This window comes from Mustela lutreola, chromosome 5 (genome assembly GCF_030435805.1).
Source record: "Mustela lutreola isolate mMusLut2 chromosome 5, mMusLut2.pri, whole genome shotgun sequence".
Taxonomy (NCBI): domain Eukaryota; kingdom Metazoa; phylum Chordata; class Mammalia; order Carnivora; family Mustelidae; genus Mustela; species Mustela lutreola.
This window is the reverse complement of record NC_081294.1, coordinates 71,356,613-71,378,338: the sequence shown is the minus strand read 5'-3', so window position 1 is coordinate 71,378,338 and position 21,726 is coordinate 71,356,613. Positions and strand designations below refer to the sequence as shown.

Genomic DNA, 21,726 nt, shown 5'->3' with positions numbered 1-21,726 from the left:
AGCCACGAATGAGAGCTATTTGGTTTTGGAATGTAGCCAGATACCCTGTGGGACCAACAGGGCACCCCTGGTAATCTTTCAAGATGGTGTTGCAGTTCCCAAGGAGCTCTACCTACTCCTTCCCTAGGGTCCACCCTCCTTGAAGCCTGTAGGATAGATACTGCCAGTCTTACAGCCCCAAGAAGGAGGGAGATAGTGCTTGGAGAACTGGGTGACTTGTTTAAGGTCTCTAGATGAGTAAGGGCTGAGATGAGACCACTTGCTTTTCTGCAGCAGGACACTGATGGAAAAGAGCACCAGGATGCCATCCCGCAGCTCTGACAGTTATAGCTGTGAAGCTGAGACAAGTTATTTACAGTTTCTTGAGGCTTCAATTTTCTCACCTTAAATTCAAGATACTAACAGGACTTACCTTGTAATGTTGAGGTTAATACCTGCACAGGGATTAAAACCATGCCTGGTGCTTAATAAACACAGGCTGTATGTGCATCACGCATATCCTGGTCTCCATTAGATAAGTGAGACATGTTCTAGAACAACCTCCAACCTCCTTTAAAGGAAGTATAAACCTTTATTTAAAAGCTTGCTCTGGATGACTCATACACATCTATGTAACAATTAACTTCTCCCCCACTAAAAGTTGTGATTCTCCTCCCATGACAATTCCAGCCAGCTAAATTGCCATAACTTTTAGCAACTTTTTTTTTTTTTTTTTTTGGTCACTTGTTGAAAATACCCGTCATAGGTGTACCTCGTGCTAGGCAATATATGGTTCTTGAAAATTTTCCATATGCACATCAAAGTATAATTTCCTACTGACTTATAGTTTCAGAAAGTCTTGACCTGCAAGGAATAAACAGTGGTTTCTAACACTTTTTGTTTTAGGCTTATTGATCCTAAATTCTTGCCAAATGTTTTATTTCACTTGGAAGGGTTGCAGCATGCCTTTCTGAACACAAAGATTCTTCTGGTAGTTTAAGTAACCCTCCTCTGATTTAAGAGTGTAATAGACATTAGTTATTATTATTACTACTTTGGTGGTTTAGATTTTGTCTTTCTCAAGGCAGGTCATACCTGTCTTTGTGATCTTTGTTATCCTGTCTCAGTCAAGCCTCTCTTTTACCATGGAAAATCTCTAATATTGTATTCTGTCTTCTAGACCTTCAGCAACTGAGATTGCTGTAATTATTGCCTCCCACAATTTTTCTGCAGAGACAGATTTAATTTGCATTTTAAAATAATTCATGCAGCTTAGCTAGAGTTCCAGGCAAGGAAGGTGGGAAGGTCAGATCAGAGCCTGCATTCATTTGTTTGTTTGTTTGTTTTTTATATCCATGTGTGGATGCAACTTGCATTTAGCTGATCAATCCAAACTCTTTCAATAATAATGCCTGGAAGGGGCAGAAGAGGATGAGGAGAAACTGAAGAAGTAAGTAAATAAAAAGACAAGAAAAATACGGTAGCAGGAGCTGGAGCAAGTTTAAGGGAAGTACATTATCACACAAGCAGGATCAAAATGGGAAACTTGTTTATTTCATTGCTTAAATCAAAACGTTCCATTAAAGATGGCCTTAAATAATGTCAGAGATCTCACTGATAAATATATATGGAGGGGAGAAGCCACACTCCCCTGTGCCACAAAAACTATTTGCTATAGCTAATGACATGCAAACATAATTTGCAAAAGCAGAGCATTACCACAATGTATTTTAAAAAGGCTAGTTGAGTAAATAGAGTCCCCATCTTTAAAATAGAAAAAGAGACATTATAGTTACAGTGTGTTGAACCTGGGACCTCCTGGTAAATAGCTACAAACCTTCTCAATTACAGATAGGAATAAAGGTCTAGAGAAGTTAAGCCATCCCTATAGAAGGTCACTGAGCAAAGAATACTACATTTACTATTTTGGAATAAGTTGTTTGCTTTCAGATGGTTTTTAAAGGTGGATTTAACATAGTTTTTGCTTCTACAGAATTTTCATATAAAATGATTGCTGTTTAAGTATCCCTACTTAACCAGTTATTTTTCTGGTGGAATGCTAGGACATATTTTTCTTTGAATATCTACCTACTGCATTGAAAGGCTCAGCCAGAATGGAAAACCAGATTCAGACACATGGCACAATGGTACATTCACAGATAAATCACATTTAAAATATTAAATGTTCATGCCAAATCAAAATAACCACCCACCAGTGCCGAAGAGGCTGTTTATATTTCATCATAAAGACAACCAGAAATTGAAAGTATTTGCCAAAATGTCTCTTTTCTCTCACTGTTAAGTCATTCTCACTCCCAAGATGCTCGTTTTCTAATATTGAGCATTCACAGTACAACTGAAATTAATTACATTCACAATGGTCACATTCTGTGTTCAAGTCTCTCTAGAATCTTGAGCGTCTATAATGAGGTAGATAAACGTTTAAGGGTTTTGTTGTTGGGACTAGTTTCCTTTAGATCCTGATTTTTTTTTTTTTGGTAGAATTCCAAAATACTTAGCAAAAGATTGAAAATGAGCATTTTGCCTAAAAATTGAAAAATATAATTTCAAAAGGTTATTATGAAAGTTGTTTTACCTCATTTCAATTTAAAAACAGGATAAAAGCATCAAATTACAAAACCACTACTATCTTAAAGCTGACAATCCAGCAGCACACTACATTTAAAGAGACCCTTGCTCTAATTCCGGCTTGGGAGCGTGTAGATGGCGGAGTTATTGGGTTAACACAGGTATTGGGTTAATTCAGGGCACTTAACTCTGATCCTAAAATCTGAGCCTCCAATGTTCAAGCCTGATGTCTGGAGTTCTTTACAGAAGGTTCTCACTGAGATCTTGACTGCCATTTCAGAGACAGGTCAAGCTTCAAGGAGAAGCTAGAGGTGTTCGCCCATGGGGTAAAACAGGCTTCAGTGGACAAAGCTGGAAACAGGATGGGGCCACAGATGCTGAACCGCTGTTTTGGCCAGGCTTAGACTGCGAGGGGCAGGCCGGGTTACATCAACCAAGCTGAACTTCACGGACCCTCAGGTTGTGGGGGGTAGGCTAGGCACTAGACCAGCCAAGGGTCCTGGAGTAGGTCGACGAGAGATTTCTGAAAAAGCCGGCAGGCTACTGCGGACCTTAGTCTTTTTACGTGGAGCCATGGGCGAGGCACCCAAGAACTTGCTAAAGGAGCCCGACTTCCTCATGCCTCGAGCCAGGTCTTGGAGCATCAGATCATCGGCGAGGACACCCAGAAACGCGCTGGTGGTGGAACTGAGGATGGTGGCGGCCACTTGCACTGGACGCCGGGCCGCAAAAGTGCCACCACCAGCACCGGTGGCGTCTGCCTCGGTAGAGCCTCGAAGGCAGGGGTCACCGAGGAGGCGGCGAAGCGCGTACGAGGCACCGGGCGGCAGGTACTGGTAGGCGCGCCGTCCGCTGTGGTCACGCACGTGCACCTGCGCACCCAGGCGCACCACCAGCGTCACGGCGGCGTCCTCGTGGCCGTGCAGAGCCGCCAGGTGCAGCGGCGTGTAGCCGCCATGCGAGCGCGCGTTCACGTCCACCGGCGCGCCCCCGCGTCGCGCGACCTCCACCAGCTGCAGCGCCATCTCGCGGTCGCCGCTCTTGGCGGCCCAATGCAGGGCGGTGAAGCCAGATATGAAGTCGCGTTTGGCCGCCAGGCCGCTGTCGCGCAGCAGCAGCCCGTGCAGCTGGTGGGTCCAGCAGCCCCCAGACGCCCGCACTAGCCACTCGTGCTCGGTCGGTTCCAGGGGCACAGCAGACGGTGGCGGCGCGGCGGGAGCTTCGTCCGCGTCCGGACTCAGGAGGCGTGGGCCTGCGCGCGACAAGCGCCTCAGGTGCGGCGAGCGGCCCGGGCCCAGGCTGAGGCCCAGGCCAGACTCTTCCACTGACAGCCGCCGCAGCAGCAGCGGGGAGCTCCGCGGGCTCGGCTCTTCCGACAGCTGCCGACGCAGGCCCTGCTCCTCGGCCCGGATCCGGAGCGCGGCGGGGCCCGGGACGCAGCGCACAGGCAGCATGCAGGGCTTCGGCGGTGGCTGCGCGTGCCGACGGGGTGCTGGCGCTTCTTTCGTCACCCCACGCCCAGGTTCCGGGGCCCGCGCCTCTGCGTGGGGCAAGGCCTCCACCGACCGCGACCTAGACGGCGGGGCCACGTCTGTAGGGAGTTCCTTGGGGGGCAGGGTCAGCTCAAAGCCTGGAATCTGGGGGTCTGAGGGCGCCCCTGACTTCTGAGCCGGACCTAACAACCCTTCCCCGGCCGGCTGAGTGGGCTCCGAGGCCGAAGCCCCCGGCGTATCCTGTGGCTCTAACGGCGGGGCCAGGATCTCAGGTGGTTCCACCGCCTGCTGCGCCCCGGCCGGGGATGGAGCCCCCGGGTCAGCCGGTTCCCCCTGTGAGACGGAAGTGATCTTCGAAGGCAGGGCTGGTGCCGCGAGCGTGCCGGGGACGCACGAGAGTCGGGGCAGGGGCTCCGGGGCCCCTCCGGGCCGCAGCTTCTTCTTCAGCACCACGAACTTGACGCCGTCGAGCTCCTTCACCACAGCCACGTCGTTGACAAATTGTTTGAAGCGGTCCCTGCGGGCGGCGCGGCCGCGGGGGTCGCCCGCATCCAGCAGAGGCTTGAAGCGGCTCAGCAGATCGGAGTTGCGCACCTTGCCGCCGTGCTCCAGCAGGAAGCCCAGCACAGCCGCCTGGCTCACCCCGGCGGCGGCGGCCGCGGCCGCGGCGGCTAGCGCCATGGTGCAGTCCAGCCCCGCAGGGGAGCCGAGGCCGCCCCTTCCCACGGGCCCTCGGTACCTGGCTGCCGGGGCAGGTGCACGTCTCCGCGCCCGCTGGGGCGAGCGGGAGCGAGGGCTCCGGGAGCGAGGTCTTCCTTTGCCGGGCTCACATGATCGTTTTCACCGAGGCGGGACGGGAGTGTCCCTGAAGCTGGACCTTCGTCACGCCCGCGCCGTGGGGCCCGGGTGTCTCCCGGAGGAAGGCGCAGTGGGGCGCATCGCAAGCCCACGGCCTCCGGCTTGCCGGGCCCCCAGGCTTCGGGGTAGGTTTCTGCCTTTGTATTGTGTCCAATAGGCGCCAGGCTCCATCCCCCGTGCTCGGCGCTCGCCTTACAGGTGACAGCTGCCACCGGGGCCCGTGGAGGGAGTGGAGGAGCGGAAATTATCCGCCGCCCTCCTCCCCCACCCGGGAGTTAAAGGCGCAGTGCCATACCTCAGCTGACTCCCGGTTGCTAGGTGGGTGTGTTCCCTAGGCATGCCGCGGTCGACCGGGAGAGGCAGAAATTTTTATTTCTCTAAGGAATAGTTCACCGCCACAAAATATTGGGAGATGATTTAAGAGCAATAATGTATCTAAAGACCATCAATACCTTTCCCCTTGTGGACTGCGTTACACAAGGAAAAGGGCTTCTTGTATTTGCAGCAATGACAACTCGCTGCGCATGGCAAGGTAAGTTAACCGAGATTTAGAAGAGATGTTTTAAAAGCAATTATGTCATGGTAAAATAGTACATTTTCACATGAAATTTTGAAAATAGAACCACAAAGAACAAGGAGACATATCACTTGGAGTCACCACTAACATTTTGAAATATTTTCTTCTCCCCCATATACATGTGTATACTTGTTTTTGTCTTAAAATGAGAAAACGAAAATCATGCTGTATTTTATTTCATTTTATTTAAAGATTTTATTTATTTATTTGACACACAGAGAGAGATCACAAGTAAGCAGAGAGAGAGAGAGGGGAAAGCAGGCTCCCCACAGAACAGAGAGCCCAATGTGGGCCCCAATCCCAGGACCCTGAGACCATGACCTGAGCTGAAGGCAGAGGCCCAACCCTCTGAGCCACCCATGGTGTATTTTAAAAGCTTTATTTAATCCATAAATATTTGTTGAACATCTGGTTTGTGCCTGTACCTTTCGAGGTTGTAATATCCCAGTTAGCAAAACAGATAAAAACTCCTAACCTAGTGGAGATCACATGGCTGGGGGCAAGGGGAATAATAAGGTGAATCTGAAAATTGTATAATATGCTACATCAATACTTGGAGAAAATAAAGCAGAGTAAAAAAGAGGAGAGGCGGATTGCAATTTTGCACCCTGTTTTCAGTGTACGACTCATTTGTAGGGTCCTAATTATACAAGGATTTAAAGAGATCACGCAGCTAGGTAGGAGAAGAAGCTTTTTGGGTGAGTAAACCACCAGGGCAAAAAAGTGGGATCAGGTTCTTAATTTACAAACACCATACTACAAGGGGTACCATTTCTTTGTAGTTAAAGAGAACAAGCCTGGAGTCAAAATTGCGCCTCTGAATCATAGCTCTACCTTGGACTACTTGATCGACCTCCCTGTTCCCCAGTTTTCTTAACTGTGAACAGTGCTTACCTCTTTGGGTTGTTGGGAGGATTAAAGAAGAAAATAAACACAAGGGACTTAACATGATGCTTGGCCCACAGTAAACATTCACATTGTTATTGGTTGTATAGCAACTGCTATACCATTATTACTGACCCAAAGAAACAGAACAGTAAAATGGGAAAGGCTATCCTCCTTTCCCCAGTCCCATTTCCCAAGGCTGTCTTCAGTCTGTTTCCAGAATGCATACAATTAAATCTTTTTTCTCCCACTTTGTATTCTATTGTGATCATTTCCCTCAATGACAATATCCTTTAAAAATATGTGATTTTTACTATAGCATCAAATAAATGTAGTAGTATTACACTTGTTTTTTTACAGTTGTAGTTTATAGTTTCCAGTTTTTAGTTCTTAGGAATGGCGGTGCTCATATATAAAACTTTGTGTACATTGTTGATTAATTCCTTGGGATAGTATCCTTCAAGTGTAATTACTTGGTCCAAGGGATTTATTTTCAGAACTCTTGAAACTTATTTCTAAATTGTTTTCCAGAAAAGTTACAGCCCCATGAAAGTACTTTGTCTTTCCCCCAATGATATTGGGGGATAATTTGTCAGTTTGGAATGTGAAAAGTTGTAGCCCACGCTAGTTTCCATTTATTTTATTACTAATGATCTTAAACTTTCCCCTGATTATATATTGTCCATTTGAATTTGTTCTTTTATGAATTGCCTTTTTCCCCTTTACCCATTAATAGTTTCTTGTTGATAAGTAGTTATTAACCTTCTATTATATATGTTGTCAAGATTTTCCCAGTTTGCCATTTGCCTTTTAATTTTTTATTAACAACAACTAGTTTTTAATTGTAAATATTGTATCCTTGTAGCGTAAGATTGGTAGTGCAAAATAAGAAGGTACATCTCCCTTTTAAAGGAGAACTTTTAGGATCAATTTACTCTGTAATATTAAGCAGTCTACATCAGAATGCTAACAATGTCCTTGAGGAAGTCCTTGTATTTTTAACATACAATGGTAACTGGAATCAGCTATCACTTCTATCTAAATATTACCTCTTCTTCAAATCCTACCCCTGTAAAGTCTTCTGCAGCTAACTGCCCCAGGGGCATCCTCCTCCTCGCATTGATCATCTATTTCAGCAAACACTTATTGACTATCTTTGGGTACAAAGCAGTGAGCCAGGTTCTCAGGGGACAAGGTGCAATGTGCCTTTGGAGAGCTCACTGCTTGGTGGAATAGAGAAAAACACAATTAATTATGTTACATATCCAGATGAAATCAATGCTCTGTGTGCTTACCAGTGGGTAGGTTCTAAAAGGCACTTGAGGAAGTCTTTAGGAGGCAGGCTGTACGCACAACATGGGCAAGGACTTGCCAAGTCGGGTGGAGAAGACTGAATCCAGGGTAAACAGTCTAGTGTGTTTTCCGTTTAGGGTACGTGCCAGAGGTACAGAAGATAATGTCGGGGAAATAATCTGGGGTCATGGATAGAGGACCTTAAATGCTAGTTGGACTTTATCCTGTTTGCTGTAGATTATCATGGAATGCTTGCTTTCTTTTTTCTTTTTAAAAAGTAGCTTCGATTCTTTCCTTCCTTCCTTCCTCTCTTCTTTCTTTCTTTTTTCCTATTGTTCTCCAAAAATGGTGGGTTTTTTTTTTTAAGTTGGTGGGTATTTTTTTTTAAGTTTTTAATTCCTGTTAGCTAACATACTGTGTTGTATGAGTTTCAGGTATACAATGTAGTGATTCAACACTTCCATATATCACTCAGTGCTCATCAGGACTTTTGCACTCCTTAATCCCCAGGGCCTGCCTGTTTCACTCCCCCATCATCTCCCCTGTGGTAACCATCAGTTTGTTCTCTACATGCTTACTTGTTTTCTGATTATAAAATTAATCATTATGTTTTCCCAGTTTTCAATGATGTCCAAAACATAAAAGGAACAGATCACATGTTAGAGAACCATTCTTAATATTTGTTGGTTTTTTTCTGTGAAGCTTTCTATATACATCCCTAGATATAAACACAGCCACAGACACGTTCTCTGCCGATGGCATTAGACCACACATTTTCTCGTAACCCACGCTGCTTTACAGCCTGCTCAAACCCCCGGAGATGTGGGGAAGGGATGGAGGAGCGCTGCCGCTAGGGGTGGTGGCAAGTCCCTGGCAGAGATGGTGCAGGACACCAATCTAGGGCAGGAGGGCAGGAAGACAGGGATGGAGGCCAAAGCTGTTTCAGAAGCAGAGTTTGCATTCTCCTGCCTGTTTTCATTTTTAGTCACATTCTCTCCGTTGTGATTTTCATTTCCATACCTCCTTTTCATATGACAAATTGCTGGGTGCCTTGGAAAAATCATTATATGATCTCATAGGAACTGGAGCCTCCACCAAGTTGGCCTTTCGTTACTTTTCCCTCTTTCCAAGAGGGGGCGGAGAAGAACCCCCTGCTAAAGACCATAACTGATTTCTGTGGTTTGAACTCATTCTGTGATCACTAAGAAACAAGGGATTACATACTGATTGAAAAGATTTTGCTGGCACTAGCAGAGTTTATTGACGGTGCCTAACAGACTTCAGGCTCTGAGCGATACAAAGCAACGTGCCCAGGGTCACAGCTTGTTATTGGCTGACCCCAATACTAATTTGTACTCATTTACCACTTCAAATTAGATCACCAATTACTTAAAAACAATGTTCTGAATGTTTAATAAGTAAAGGGGGAAATCTCACATAAAAATGTAGCTTCAATCTTTACACTAGTGCTTCTGGACATACCCAGCTTTAATGTTTTAAGTGATTTGTTTTTAATTTGGGCAAACATTAGGGTGTGGATGCCAATGACATCCAGTTCCCCAGGCTGCTTTTAAATTTTGGTGCCCTGCTGACAGGCCACTGAATCAATTCTTTCAGTGACCCAGGAGTTTGCTTGTACTAGGAAAGTGAAATATAAAATGTACTTTTATAGCAAAGGTCCAATTTTATAATGTGTCTTGAACATGGGAGAAAGCAATAGAAATTTGTTTTCTGTCTCAGTTTTCTCATTTCTTTTATCTCTCAAAAGTTTGTTTCTATCTCAGTTTCTCAAATTTGAAGGTGAGGATAGAAGGCCCTTTGTATTTTTTAAAGCTACCTTTAAAAATATATGTAAAATTTAGGCACTTGGGTGGCTCAGTAGGTTAAGTTGCTGCCTTCGGCTCAGGTCCTGATCTCAGAGTCCTGGGATTGAGCCCCACATTGGGCTCTCTGCTCAGCAGGGAGCCTGCTTCCCTCCCTCTCTCTCTGCCTGCCTCTCTGCCTACTTGTGATCTCTCTGTCAAATAAATAAATAACATCTTTAAAAATAAATAAATAAAAATGTATGTAAAATTTAAAATCCCCCATGCCCTGTGTTATATCATGTTGTGTGACATTGTTTCGTGATGTATTGTCTATAACACACAGTACCCTTTGAGTCCTATGCCAGGGCTCCCCAGATACCCAGAATGGCTGTTTCATGTTTCTGACTGTCTTGTCCTGTCATGGGTTCTGTCAGGCTTCATCCACCACAGCCTGGCTCCTCTGCCTCCTGGTGCCTCACCAAGGCATCATCCTCAGTAAAGAAGTATATCTGGGGCCCCAGTCCGTGGGAGCTCCAAAGATATGAGAGGGATGGGCTGTGTGCCTATAAAGGGACTTTGCCCAGAAAGCAAGCTTTTGCAGTCATGACTTCCGGAACAAATCATGTTTTGTTCTTGCTTACCAGCCCAGCGGGAGCAAAAGGGCCTCTTTCTCATGCCTGTGACTTAGGAAGCACCCTCTTCTTTGAGATTGAGGAACTTTTCTTTATTTCTAAATCTTAGTGATGAGTGTCAGATCCCTCATTCTAAACTGAGGTTTTGTTTCTGTGATTCATATTTCAGGATGCTTATCAGATTCCACAGACTTGCTTGGTTGGACAGTACAGCACCTGTAGGCCTAGTCAGTGGAGACTTGGAAAACTGTCCTGGCTAAGTGAATCACGAGTTGACGTGGTCCTTTGCTGCCTTTAGTCATCCCTTCTTGGCCTGCTTTATTCTCACAAATGAGTTTTGTCTCAAAAATGTTTACCCAGGGGTGCCTGGGTGGCTCGGTGGGTTAAAGCCTCTGCCTTCAGCTCAGGTCATCATCCCAGGGTCCTGGGATCAAGCCCCACATCGGGCTCTCTGCTCAGCAGAAAGCCTGCTTCCCCCTCTCTCTCTGCCTGCCTCTCTGCCTACTTGTGATCTCTGTCTGTCAAATAAATAAATAAAAACTTAAAAAAAAAGTTTACCCACCCAAGGGATATTTTGGGGCACCTTTTTATTTTCAAGAGAATCAGTGTCTAAATTAGGAGAGCTTAGTTTGAGAGGCTGCTCCACTTCACTCCATCGTAAAATGGAGTGCCTGCTTGGGTCAGGGTGAACCAAGCAGCAACCCAGAGGCCATTCCACTATGGACTCCCCATCACATGGGCTTAGAGAAGACAATGCCAAGTGTATGGACATGTGAAATCCACCGGCAGCATCCAGCTTTAAAGATGGACAGGTAACAACTGTTCAAATCTTCTCTGAACTCAAATACTATGTACTGCTGATGTATATGTATACTACTCATATACTAAATAGTATATTGTGTTTAACTTGCTTTCCAGGTAACAAGGATTCATAGATGCCAACTTCCCAACTTCCCAGTCAGTTGTTCAAGAGCTCATTAGCAGAGGTCTCCAAATAAACTAATTTGAAGTAAGTTATACAAAGCCCAAAAGCTACTCATTGACTGAGACCCTCCCTTCTAGAGGGGTTATGTTGGAGGGGGGGGTGTCAAGCTGAGGTGTGAGGTTGGGGAGTGGTAGGATGGAGGTGGGAAGTGGGAGGTGGGAAGGGCAGGCAGCAGAAGGGCTAGTTCCAGGTCCTCAGAGAGATCTGTTTGCTTGCTGCTCCAAGACTATCAGCTAAGTAAATATGGGACAGTTTTTTTTTTTTTTTTAACACCCCTCAGAGTAATAATTGGTGACACTGAACAATAGGAAGAAACAGGAAGATGAACCCTGCCTCTGAGGCTGTGTAGTCTGGAGAAGAGGTCATTAACAGTTTCTTACTGACTGTTACTTACTGACTGAGCATCAGTAAAACACAAGGTGTGCTAAATGGGAACAAGGATAACAAAGGTCCTTTCCCTATATTATTTCCTATATTCCTACTCCTGAGGTGGCTCAGGTTCCCTGGAGAGAGATGCCGTGTCTCACCAGTTGGGATGTAACTCTAAATGTCCCATAAATATTGACAACGATGGAATGGCAACAATCTGTCACTGCTGGATATTTCTGTTTCAGAGTGGGGTCAGAGGACACTGTCCTTGATAACTATTCAGTGGTTATTCCATGTGTTCAATAACTATTGATGATGGTGAAATCATAGCAGCTTGTCACATGATAGTGACTCTCATCACTTTGATCGTGCCTTTCCAAAATGGGGCAGAGGTACTGTCCACAGAGCTGACTCTCACTGGGGGGTGACCCACGTGGACAGGTTATGGTGGGTTTCCTTGGTTCAAGAGGCCCCTTATTGCTGAAGTGAGGCGTGAGGCTGGGAGAGGTCTGCTCTTTTTGGACTTTTCTGAATAGAAACTTTTGGTTATCTTCTCAGATATGGATTGAACAGAGGTGAGCCTAGCTAGGCTAGCAACACAAGCCACACTAACCCTGCGGGCCTCGGTTCCAGATGGAATGGCTGCAGCAAGAGCAAGCGACGAAAATACAGAAGCACTGGATGGCGATCAGCAGGAGGAAAGGTTCCTCTTTGCCATCCAGTCTCGAAAGCACAGATGAGTGAGCGTTTCTCTCCGAAAGAGGCTGAAGGCTGCAGAGCTCATTGCTGTGTTCCTTCCTCTCTCCTTCCTTTCACAGTCTTTTTCTTCTTTAGCAATGATGATAGAATTTCCTGGGCGAAATAATCTTTTCTGTTTAAACTGGAACTTTTTGGCAGAATGTCACAATGTTCTACTGTCCTCAGAGCTCAAAATACTGGGCCTTAGAAACTTTCCAGGGGAGAGACAATAAGGCCACAGTCTGCACAGAACCTTCTGTGTGGCTGTGACAGTGAGGACAAAAACAATCATGTTAATGTTGTTGATTAGCATTGGGCTTTTTTTTTTTTTCTGCTGCTTCTTTGTCATAGTTTTTCACTATCCTATCTACATTTTTAAAGAACCCTATGTATGTCCCCATTCAGAGAAATTTTTTTTAAAGATTTTTTTTAAAAATTTATTTGACAGAGATTGCAAGTAGGCAGAGAGGCAGGCAGAGAGAGAGGGGGAAGCAGGTTCCCTGCTGAGCAGAGAGCCCAATGCAGAACTTGATCTCAGGGCCCTGAGATCATGACCTGAGCCAAAGGCAGAGGCTTAACCCACTGAGCCACCCAGGCGCCCCAGAAATTGTTATTGTTATGTCTCAAAGTCAACAAATCCTGTGTCTTATTGGTTATTTTCCATTCAGAAGGTGTAGGGGTTGAATGGTGACCCTCCCCCCCAAAATATGTCTATGTCCCAGAACCTGTGAAAGTGACCATATTTGGAGAAAGGGTTATCACAGACATAATTAAACTAAGGGTCTCAAGTGAGAGCTTGCTGGTTATTATCCATTGGGTACTAAATCCAAAGTCACATGTTCTTGTAAGAGACAGAAGAGAAGACAGAGGAAAGGAGAAGGCCGTGTGAAGACAGAGCCAGAGATGGGAACAAGGAAGTCAGGGAAGATTACTGCCTGCAGCCAGTAGAAGCTGGAAGAGGCAAGGAAGGATTCTCCCCTGGTGACTTAATGGCTTAATCTTAAATTTCTGGTCTCCAGAACTGTGAGTAAACAAATTTCTATTTTAAGCCACCCTATTTGTGATCATTTGTGATGGCAGCTACAGGAAACTAATATAGACATTTATTTTTATTTTTTAAATTTTATTTTATTTATTTGACAGAGAGAGGGAGACAGGGAGAGAGGGAACACAAGCAGACAGAGGGAGAGGGAAAAGCAGGCTCTCAACTGAGCAAGGAGCCTGATGCAGGGCTTGATCCCAGGACCCTGGCATCAGGACCTGAGCCAAAGGCAGATGCTTAATGACTGAGCCACCCAAGTGCCCCAGGAAACTAATATAAAAGTTTAGGGAAAAAATGGGGGGTTTATCCAAATCTTGCTGGACTGGAGGATTCCATCTTGAAAAGGCTTTCTTCAGGAGTGTAGGGCTCATATGATCCAGGGCTGTGAAGAGATATGGACCAGGCTTGTCTCAACTAAAATCCATGGTGTGGCTGGATGTTGGAGAGTCATGGTGTATGCGGGTCAAATGTTGGGAGCAAAAATTTCCAGATAGTGTAAAGGTAATCAGACCCCAAGGCAAGCCCCTCAGTCTGTGAGGTGTTTTAAATGATGAAATGGTAGACAAGAAGATGCTTTTTACTCCACTTGGGAAGGGCGGTTTTTTGTTTTTTGTTTTTTTTTTACATTTTATTTATTTTGTTTAGAGAGAAAGAGTAGGGGAGGGGCAGTGGGGGAGGGAGAGAGAGAATCTCAAGCAGACCCATCACTAAGCATGAAGTCTGATGTGGGGCTCAATCCCACAACCCTGAGATTGTGACCTGAGCCAAAATTAAGAGCCAGATGCTTAACCCTCTGAGCCACCCAAGTACCCTGGGAGGTATGTTTCTTGATATTTCATTCACTGAACTCGTGGTCCTTCCCTGTTCTTCCTCCACCCATGACAGACTTCCACTTTCCCAACACCACCACCACCTTGCACTGACCTTGCATCTGTTCAGAATCATCTACAATGTGGCATTCTGGGAAGTCATCACCAAGCTGAGAGAGTTGACAAACTAGATAAAGTATCTTCCTACTTTAAGCATGAAGGAGCATTGGTGACAGTTCCTATTCTCTATAAAACTATTGCCTGGTAGGAAAAGTGGACATATAAAAAGAGATCTATGGGAGGATGTGTTCAGAGCTAGACAGAGATCTTTTAGCATACCGGGGCACCCACAGAATGGAGTACTTCTTGGGAGAATCTGAAAGCTTTCTGAGAAGACCAGAGATTGCAGCTGAGTAATGACCAGACACTCTGAAGGCTGAGAAGGGAGAGGGAAGGCATTCTCAGCAGAAGCATCAGCAGAAGCAAAGACATATAATATGCTTGTAGAAAGCAAGAAGCTCAGTGTGACAAGACAATAGAGGTAAGCGTGGCAGGGGGGTGATGAGTGAGTACAGAAACAGGTTGGAGAAGGTGGTTGGTGCCAGACTATTAAAGGCCTCACACATCCTTGATGACTCAAACTGAACGTGTCCAAACTCAACTGGTTATCTTCCTCTTGAACCCTCCTGTCCCGCCCCAGGGTTCTCCAGTTCATAAAAGGGACCATCCCTCACTCTGCTGGCAGGGACCTGGGCATCAGACATGATTCTTCCAAATGTCTTCAGCACCTCTTGAATCCATCCAACTCTTTCCTGTGCCAGGCCATCATGGGCATGGACATCTGCAGCTGTACCCCTGCCCTGCTCCACCCCCACCCCCTCCCAACCCACCCCCACCTTCTCACTCCCATTCTGGCTGGCCTCCATTCCATTCTCTGCCAACATTCTCTCAGCCAGAGAGATCCATCTAGAACACAGATCTAATCATATCACCTGGTTGTCTATGTAAAACTCTAAACTCCTTCAAATGGCTCACAAGACCCTCTATCCTAGTGCTGCGGATCAAAGCAATACAGGCTCAGGAGCATGGAAAGCAGTTGTGCTCCAACACAGACTTACCCCTCCTTCCTACAGAAATTTTCAGCAGTTCTGGGTCTTATAAATCTGGTGGTTACCCCCTCATCCCCAAGTAGTATGCTTATACTGAAGTTTCTTGATTTACCAATCTTGGATATCCTAGCATATTAGGGATATAGTAAGGTTTTGTCGATTTCTGTTACCTTTGTCTCTCTTCTCCATCACCAGACTATTGGTAGTTCCTCCTCAGGCTTGTTTTGAAGCCTCAAAAAGTTTACTTAAATCTCCACTTCTTGCTTCATCCATCTTGAACAGGTTTACCACTAACTTAGCCCTTTGTAAGATGGGAACATTAGTGCTCCCAGCCTACTGTCCCCCTTCCCTGCCCCAACCATTCTGTACTTTATGCTTTATGCATTTGTATGATTTTTTCCATTTAACCATAGTGAAATCTTTTTTTTTTAAGATTTTATTTATTTATTTGACAGAGAGAGAGAGAGAGATCATAAGTAGACAGAGAGTCAGGCAGAGAGAGAGAGGGGGAAGCAGGCTTCCTGCTGAGCAGAGAGCCCAATGTGGGGCTCAATCCCAGGACCCTGAGATCATGACCAGAGCCGAAGGCAGAGGCTCAACCCACTGAGCCATCCAAGTGCCCCACCATAGTGAAATCTTCCATAAGTTCTTTCCAAGTTGATTCTAAAAAGCCAAAAAAAAAAAAAAAAAAAAGGGTTACCTGGGTGGTTCATTTAGTTGAGAAGCTGCCTTGGGCTAGGGTCGTGATCCCAGGGTTCTGAGATTGAGTCCAGTGTCTCTTCCTCTGTCTCTTCCTCTGCCCCTCCCTACTTGTATTCTGTCTCTCAAATAAATAAACAAAATCTTCAAAAAAATAAAAATAAATAAATAAAAAGCAAAAAACGTGTTTATAATAACCACAGAAAACTGTTCAGTGCTGCTCATGTCTATGCTATGTTTCAGTTTGCTTCATACTTGACTCTGCCTTATTTTTTTGTAAGATTTACTTATTTATTTGAGAGAGAGAGAGCAAGAGAGAGCATGAGTCGTGGGTAGAGGGAGTGGGAGAAGCAGGCTCCCTGCTAAACAGGAAGCTGGATGAGGGGCTCCATCCCAGGACCCTGAGATCATGGCGTGAGCTGAAGGTGGATACTTAAATGACTGACCCACCCAGGCGCCCCTTGACTCTGCCTTTCTTGTCTACTTTTTTGTTTTTCTGGATATGCTATTGTCTTTTCTTTCTTTCTGTTCTGTGAATTTCCCAAGCCATTGATCATACTCCCTATTCTGATGAGTCCCCCTTCCCATACACTAACCCCCACCCCCATCTCTGGTCCAGCCACCTGGCCACACAGCTCTGGGCTCTCTTCCTGGGACTTCCCTTAACTGCTCCCCACCATCAGATGCATTGTTTCTGAATGTTGCTGTATTTTTCTCTCAGTAACTGCTGAAGCTTGCTATCACTATGGAGTTACTTCCTAACAAATAATGCTCAGTGGATGTTTTGTCTTTGTATTTGTTTTATTTTTTTTACGTTTTTGTTATGGGAAACTGCAAGCGTAAGTAAAAGGAGGGAAAAAAATACAATGAACCCTTATATACATGTCAACTCCCTCCAGCAGTTATCATTCATGGCCAACCCTATATCATCTATATTCCTAGTTACTTTTCACTACCCCCAGATTATTATTATTATTTTTAAAGATTTTATTTATTTATTTGAGAGACAGAGAGAGAGAGAGGGAGGAGAGAGCTTGAGCGGAGGGGAGGGGAAGGGAGAAGCAGGCTCCCCTCTGAGCCAGGGCTTGATGAGAGGACCCTGGGATCATGAACTGAGCTGAAGGCAGATGCTTAACCATCTGAGCCACCCAGGCACTACCCCCCACCCTGCCCACTTCCCAGCTTATTTTCAAACAAATCAAATCCAAGATATCATATCACCAGTAAATATTTAAGAATATATCTTGATAAGGGCTCTCTCTCTCTCTTTTATAAGAGAGGGAGAGAGGGTGGTGCAAGAGGTGCGGAGAGAGGGAGAAAGAATCTGAAGCAGGCTCCATGCCCAGCACGGAGCCCAATGTAGGACTCGATGTCACAACTCTGAGATCATGACCTGAGCTGAAATCAAGAGTCAGATGCTTAACCAACTGAGCCACGCATGTGCCCTGGTATGGGCTTTTTTAAAAAAACATAATGACTATACTATTAACACATCTAAAAAATAGCTATAATTTCTGAGTATCATCAAATAACCAGTCGGTGTTCAGATTTCCCTGATGTGTATAAATGTTGGCTTGTTTGAATTGGATCCAATTGCTGTTGTTTGATGTATCTCTTGAGTGTCTTTTACTCCATAGTTCCCTCCTCTCTTTTTTTCCGTCTCATTTATTTGTTGAAAAAGGAATTATTTTTTGCTTTTGTTTTTTTTGTAAACTTTCCCACAATCCAAATTTTGCTGATTGCATTCCTGTTGTGACTTTTGACATGGTCTTTTATCTCTTGTACTTCCTGTGAATTAGTATTTAAGTCTAGGTTCTTAATCAGATTCAAGTTTGATTACTTGAGGGGCACTTTCATAGGTGGCATCGTGACATTCCCAAAAGTAGGCACATCATGTCTACTTGTCTCTCCATTACCACATGAGCGACCACTGGTGATACTTGCCTACATGAATTATTTTATTGTAGGTTGCAACATGGCAATATTCTGTCCCTCCTTCACCTACTAACTGGAAGAGTTTCGTCCTAGACAGAAGTTTCTCTTCATTTACTATTTAGTTACTCTGAGGTTCCTATGGAAAGGTCAGATACATTCCTTTCATTTACCATTTTTCAAAACAGTGAGTCCCTAGTATTTTCCCAAGGCAACCTGTCAACTTTAAAAAATTTTTTTCCTGGACTTAAGTATTTTTGATGAGTTTCAATTCATTCCAGTTGTCACTACTGATGCTCTCATCATTCCTTCTCATCATCATTCTTTGGCCACTGCAAAGTTTTTTCAGTTGGCTCCTGAGATTCTTACCTTTTTTCTTCTTTGGCAGCTGGAATGATAGATGTTTGAGTTTCATCTTATATATTCCCTGTTCTAGACAAGGAATGAACTATTTCTCATTGTTCCTGGGTTGGTCGTCATATTTCTAGGCCTTTTCAGTAGATAGAGCTAGAAATGCATTTTTATTTTTTAAAAGATTTTATTTATTTATTTGACAGACAGAGATCACAAGTAGGCAGAGAGGCAGGCAGACTCCCTGCTGAGCAGAGAGCCCGATGCAGGGCTCGATCCCAGGACCCTGGGATAATGACCTGAGCTTAAGGCAGAGGCTTAACCCACTGAGCCACCCAGGCACCCCTGAACATTTCTTTATTCTCCTTTATGCTGAATTGACAGGTTCATTTGGTATGGAAGTCTGGGTTGAAAATAGTTTTCCATGAAAACTTTGTAGACATCCTCCATTTTTGTCCGAGCAAAAAGTGTTGCTATTGAGAAGTCTAATGCCATTCTGACATTTTCTTGTTAGAATGGGGCCTTATTTTTTTTTTTTTCTTTCATTTAAGGGAACTTTTGGTATCTTTTCTTAATCCATAAGCTCTGACATATCACTACGTTGTTGTCTAGGTATGGGTCCTTTAAAATTAACCCAGATCCCCACTTGGGGAGGCGGACCAGGAAAAGTATACAATATGCAGGTGGCCAGTTAACTTCTGGTTTTTAGCTCCTCTTCTGGTGCTTTCTGTGACTTCAGCAGATTCTGAGGACAGAAGCTGGGAGGCTGTGTGAGCCGGTCGGTATAGCCCTCTCTGGGAGGGTTCTGGTCTTCCCCAGAAGAAGGTCTGGTCTTCCCTCTGCTTCATCCCCAAGCATGCATTCTTCTGTCTGCTGCTTTATAGAAATGTGCTGAAATCTTGTAGATATCTCCTCCTCTTCTTTCCTGCACTGATGAAGAAAAGACAATACTTTACAATTTTTACTTACAGTTATTACCCTGGGCTCTTAGAAAGTGCAGAGATGGAAATGAACTGGGAGTCTTGGCTTGGCCTCAGCATTCTTCCCTGACCTCTAGCTCTTGTCTGTCCCACAAGGGGTCTTGCTTTCTCTGAATCTATTTCTTCACCCCAGACTATTTCTCCTTCTCCACCTGCACCCCGCACAGACTTTGTTACAGTCTGGTTACTCCTGACCATCTTCTACTCTGTGCCCATTCCTCAAGGTGATCCCCTTGCCCCTTTGGTAGGTCTACCCCCCCAACTTGTGCTGCCCTCACATTCTTTGCTTTCCCCACTGTCGTACATCTCCATCTACTCTCATTACGTGCCTAGTGGCTGTCTTCTGACTCTGAGCTCCTTAAAGGCAGGATCTCATCTGCCTTCTCATGCAGGATTATACTCCTGCTTCAAAAATGTTCTCTGTGGGGCGCCTGGGTGGCTCAGCGGGTTAAAGCCTCTGCCTTCAGCCCAGGTCATGATCCCAGAGTCCTGGGATCGAGCCCCACATCGGGCTCTCTGCTCAGTGCAGAGCCTGCTTCTCTCTCTCTCTGCCTGCCTCTCTGCCTGCTTGTGTTCTCTGTCAAATTTAAAAAAAAAAAAAAATGTTCTCTGTGGGTAGCCTGGAACACACGTGTGGCCAGAGTGCTTTTGAGGATGCTATCAGGTGGTGTATGGGGAATAAGCCAGAGGGAGTCTTGACTGGGAGCTGATTGGGAGCTAGAAAAGCCCTGGATGAAGGCAGAGGCAGGAGGGATGGAGAAGAGAGTCTGACCGTGGAGAAGTTTCTGAGGATGCAGGTGTTGATGGCACTTCCTGCAGAGGTGAGGGAACAGGAACATTCTAAGGTGATTCCACTGTTACTGTCTTGTGAGAAGAGGGAAACAGTGTTGCCATTTCCTGAGACCAGAAAGATTAAAGAAGGGGAAGGTGCAAATTAAGTTTGGACAAGCTCAACTTTTATGTTAAGGGGTGTTTGGGGTCACCTGGGAAGTATCTGCAAATGAGGACCTGGAGCTCAAGAGAGGCATCTAGGCTGGAGCTATGGGAGTCCTGAGCTTCAAGATGATGCCTGACTTGAGGGTGTTGGCGAGCCCCTCCAGGGAGAAAGCGTGGAAGAGTGGGAGGGAGCAGGGTAGATCCTTGGGAAATCTCAGTCCTGCAAAGGGTGGGTGAAGGAACAGCTCATGGAGGGGAAGAGGAAGGAATGGATACAGTACTACGAGGAGAGTCATAAAAGCCAAAGGAGCAAAGAGTTTTCAAGAGATAAGGACATAGGGAAATGACTAAATGGTGGCATGGCCATCTCCTTGGAACATGAAGAAAGAAGAGCTGTATATACTGTTCAGGCGTCAAGGGCATGCGTGATTTTTGGTAAATGAACCCAGCGATTTCATCCAACCAATATTTATTGTGGGCCGACTGAGCGTCCAGGCCCTGGGGATTCATGAGTGAGCAAAACAGCCCCAAATCCCTATCCTCATGGGGCTTGAGATAGCACAGAAGAGAAGACAAATAAGAAAAACGAAATACATAGTATATTAGAGGCAAATGCTAGCATAGCAAGCATAATTGGCAAAGGCTTGGGAAAAAATAAAGCAGGGAAGAAGAGTAGGAAATGTAGGAGTGTTATGTTGTCAATATGGTGGCTAGGGAGGGCCGCCTCACTGAGAAGGTGACTTTTGGGGAAAAGCTCAGAGATTGAGGGAGGAGCTGTGTGGATACCTGGGGAAGAACATACCAGGTAGAGGAAGGGAATGCTCCAGGGGCTAGGGTGGAAAGAACAAGAGAAGAGGGCTCAGAAGAGCAGTGGGGGCTTATATCGTGTGCCACCTTGCCAGCCGTGATAAAGACCGAGGCTTTACTGTGAAGGAGGTGGGAGCCATTGCAGGTTTAGGAGTGTGGAAGTAACAGGATCTAACTTGTGCTTCAGCAGAATCTCTCATTTAGCAAGAGAACTGGGACTGAAAGTTCATGCTTAGAAGCCTCAAGGCAACAGTACGTAGAGTGCAGAAGGAGAAAATTCAAATTTCGATGTGCACCCAAATAAGATAAACATTTCTGTGGACCAGAAACAGATCATCACTCCAGAGACTCGAGCCATAGTCCTGATAGACTCGAAGTCCAGATGCAGCAGAGATGTCCAGGAGCATGGCCCCTGTGAGGTGCTGGGGCTAAGTACATTCCCCACAAGCCTGTTGCCAGAAATCAGGTGCTGGGGTGGAGATTGTACAAGGGGATGTATAATTTTTCGTGTTTTTTAAAAATTTGATTTATTTATTTTAAAATATTTATTTTTGGGGGAGGGGCACAGTTGGGAGAGGGGCAGGCAGAGGGAGAGGGAGAAGCAGGCTCCCTGCTGAGCAAGGAGCCCAATGCAGGACTTGATCCCAGGATCATGACCTGAGCCAAAGGCAGATGCTTAATGGAATGAGAGCCACTGGGCGTCCCTCCTTATTTATTTATTTATATATTTATTTAAAGATTTTGTTTATTTATTTGAGAGAGAGAGAGAAATTGAGCATGAGAGGAAAGAGGTCAGTGGAAGAAGCAGACTCTGCTGATCAGGGAGCCTGATGCCGGGCTAGATCCCGGGACTCCGGG

The 21,726-nt window shown here is 45.3% G+C and overlaps 1 protein-coding gene across 1 annotated transcript; it reads right to left on the bottom strand.

Annotated features, from left to right (window-relative positions):
• Positions 1-1,511: 1,511 nt before the first annotated feature.
• Positions 1,512-5,157, bottom strand: SOWAHA (sosondowah ankyrin repeat domain family member A). The gene has a single exon (XM_059174548.1). It carries the CDS (start codon positions 4,740-4,742, stop codon positions 3,024-3,026), a length of 1,719 nt encoding a protein of 572 aa, XP_059030531.1. The 5' UTR covers positions 4,743-5,157; the 3' UTR covers positions 1,512-3,023.
• Positions 5,158-21,726: the final 16,569 nt, after the last annotated feature.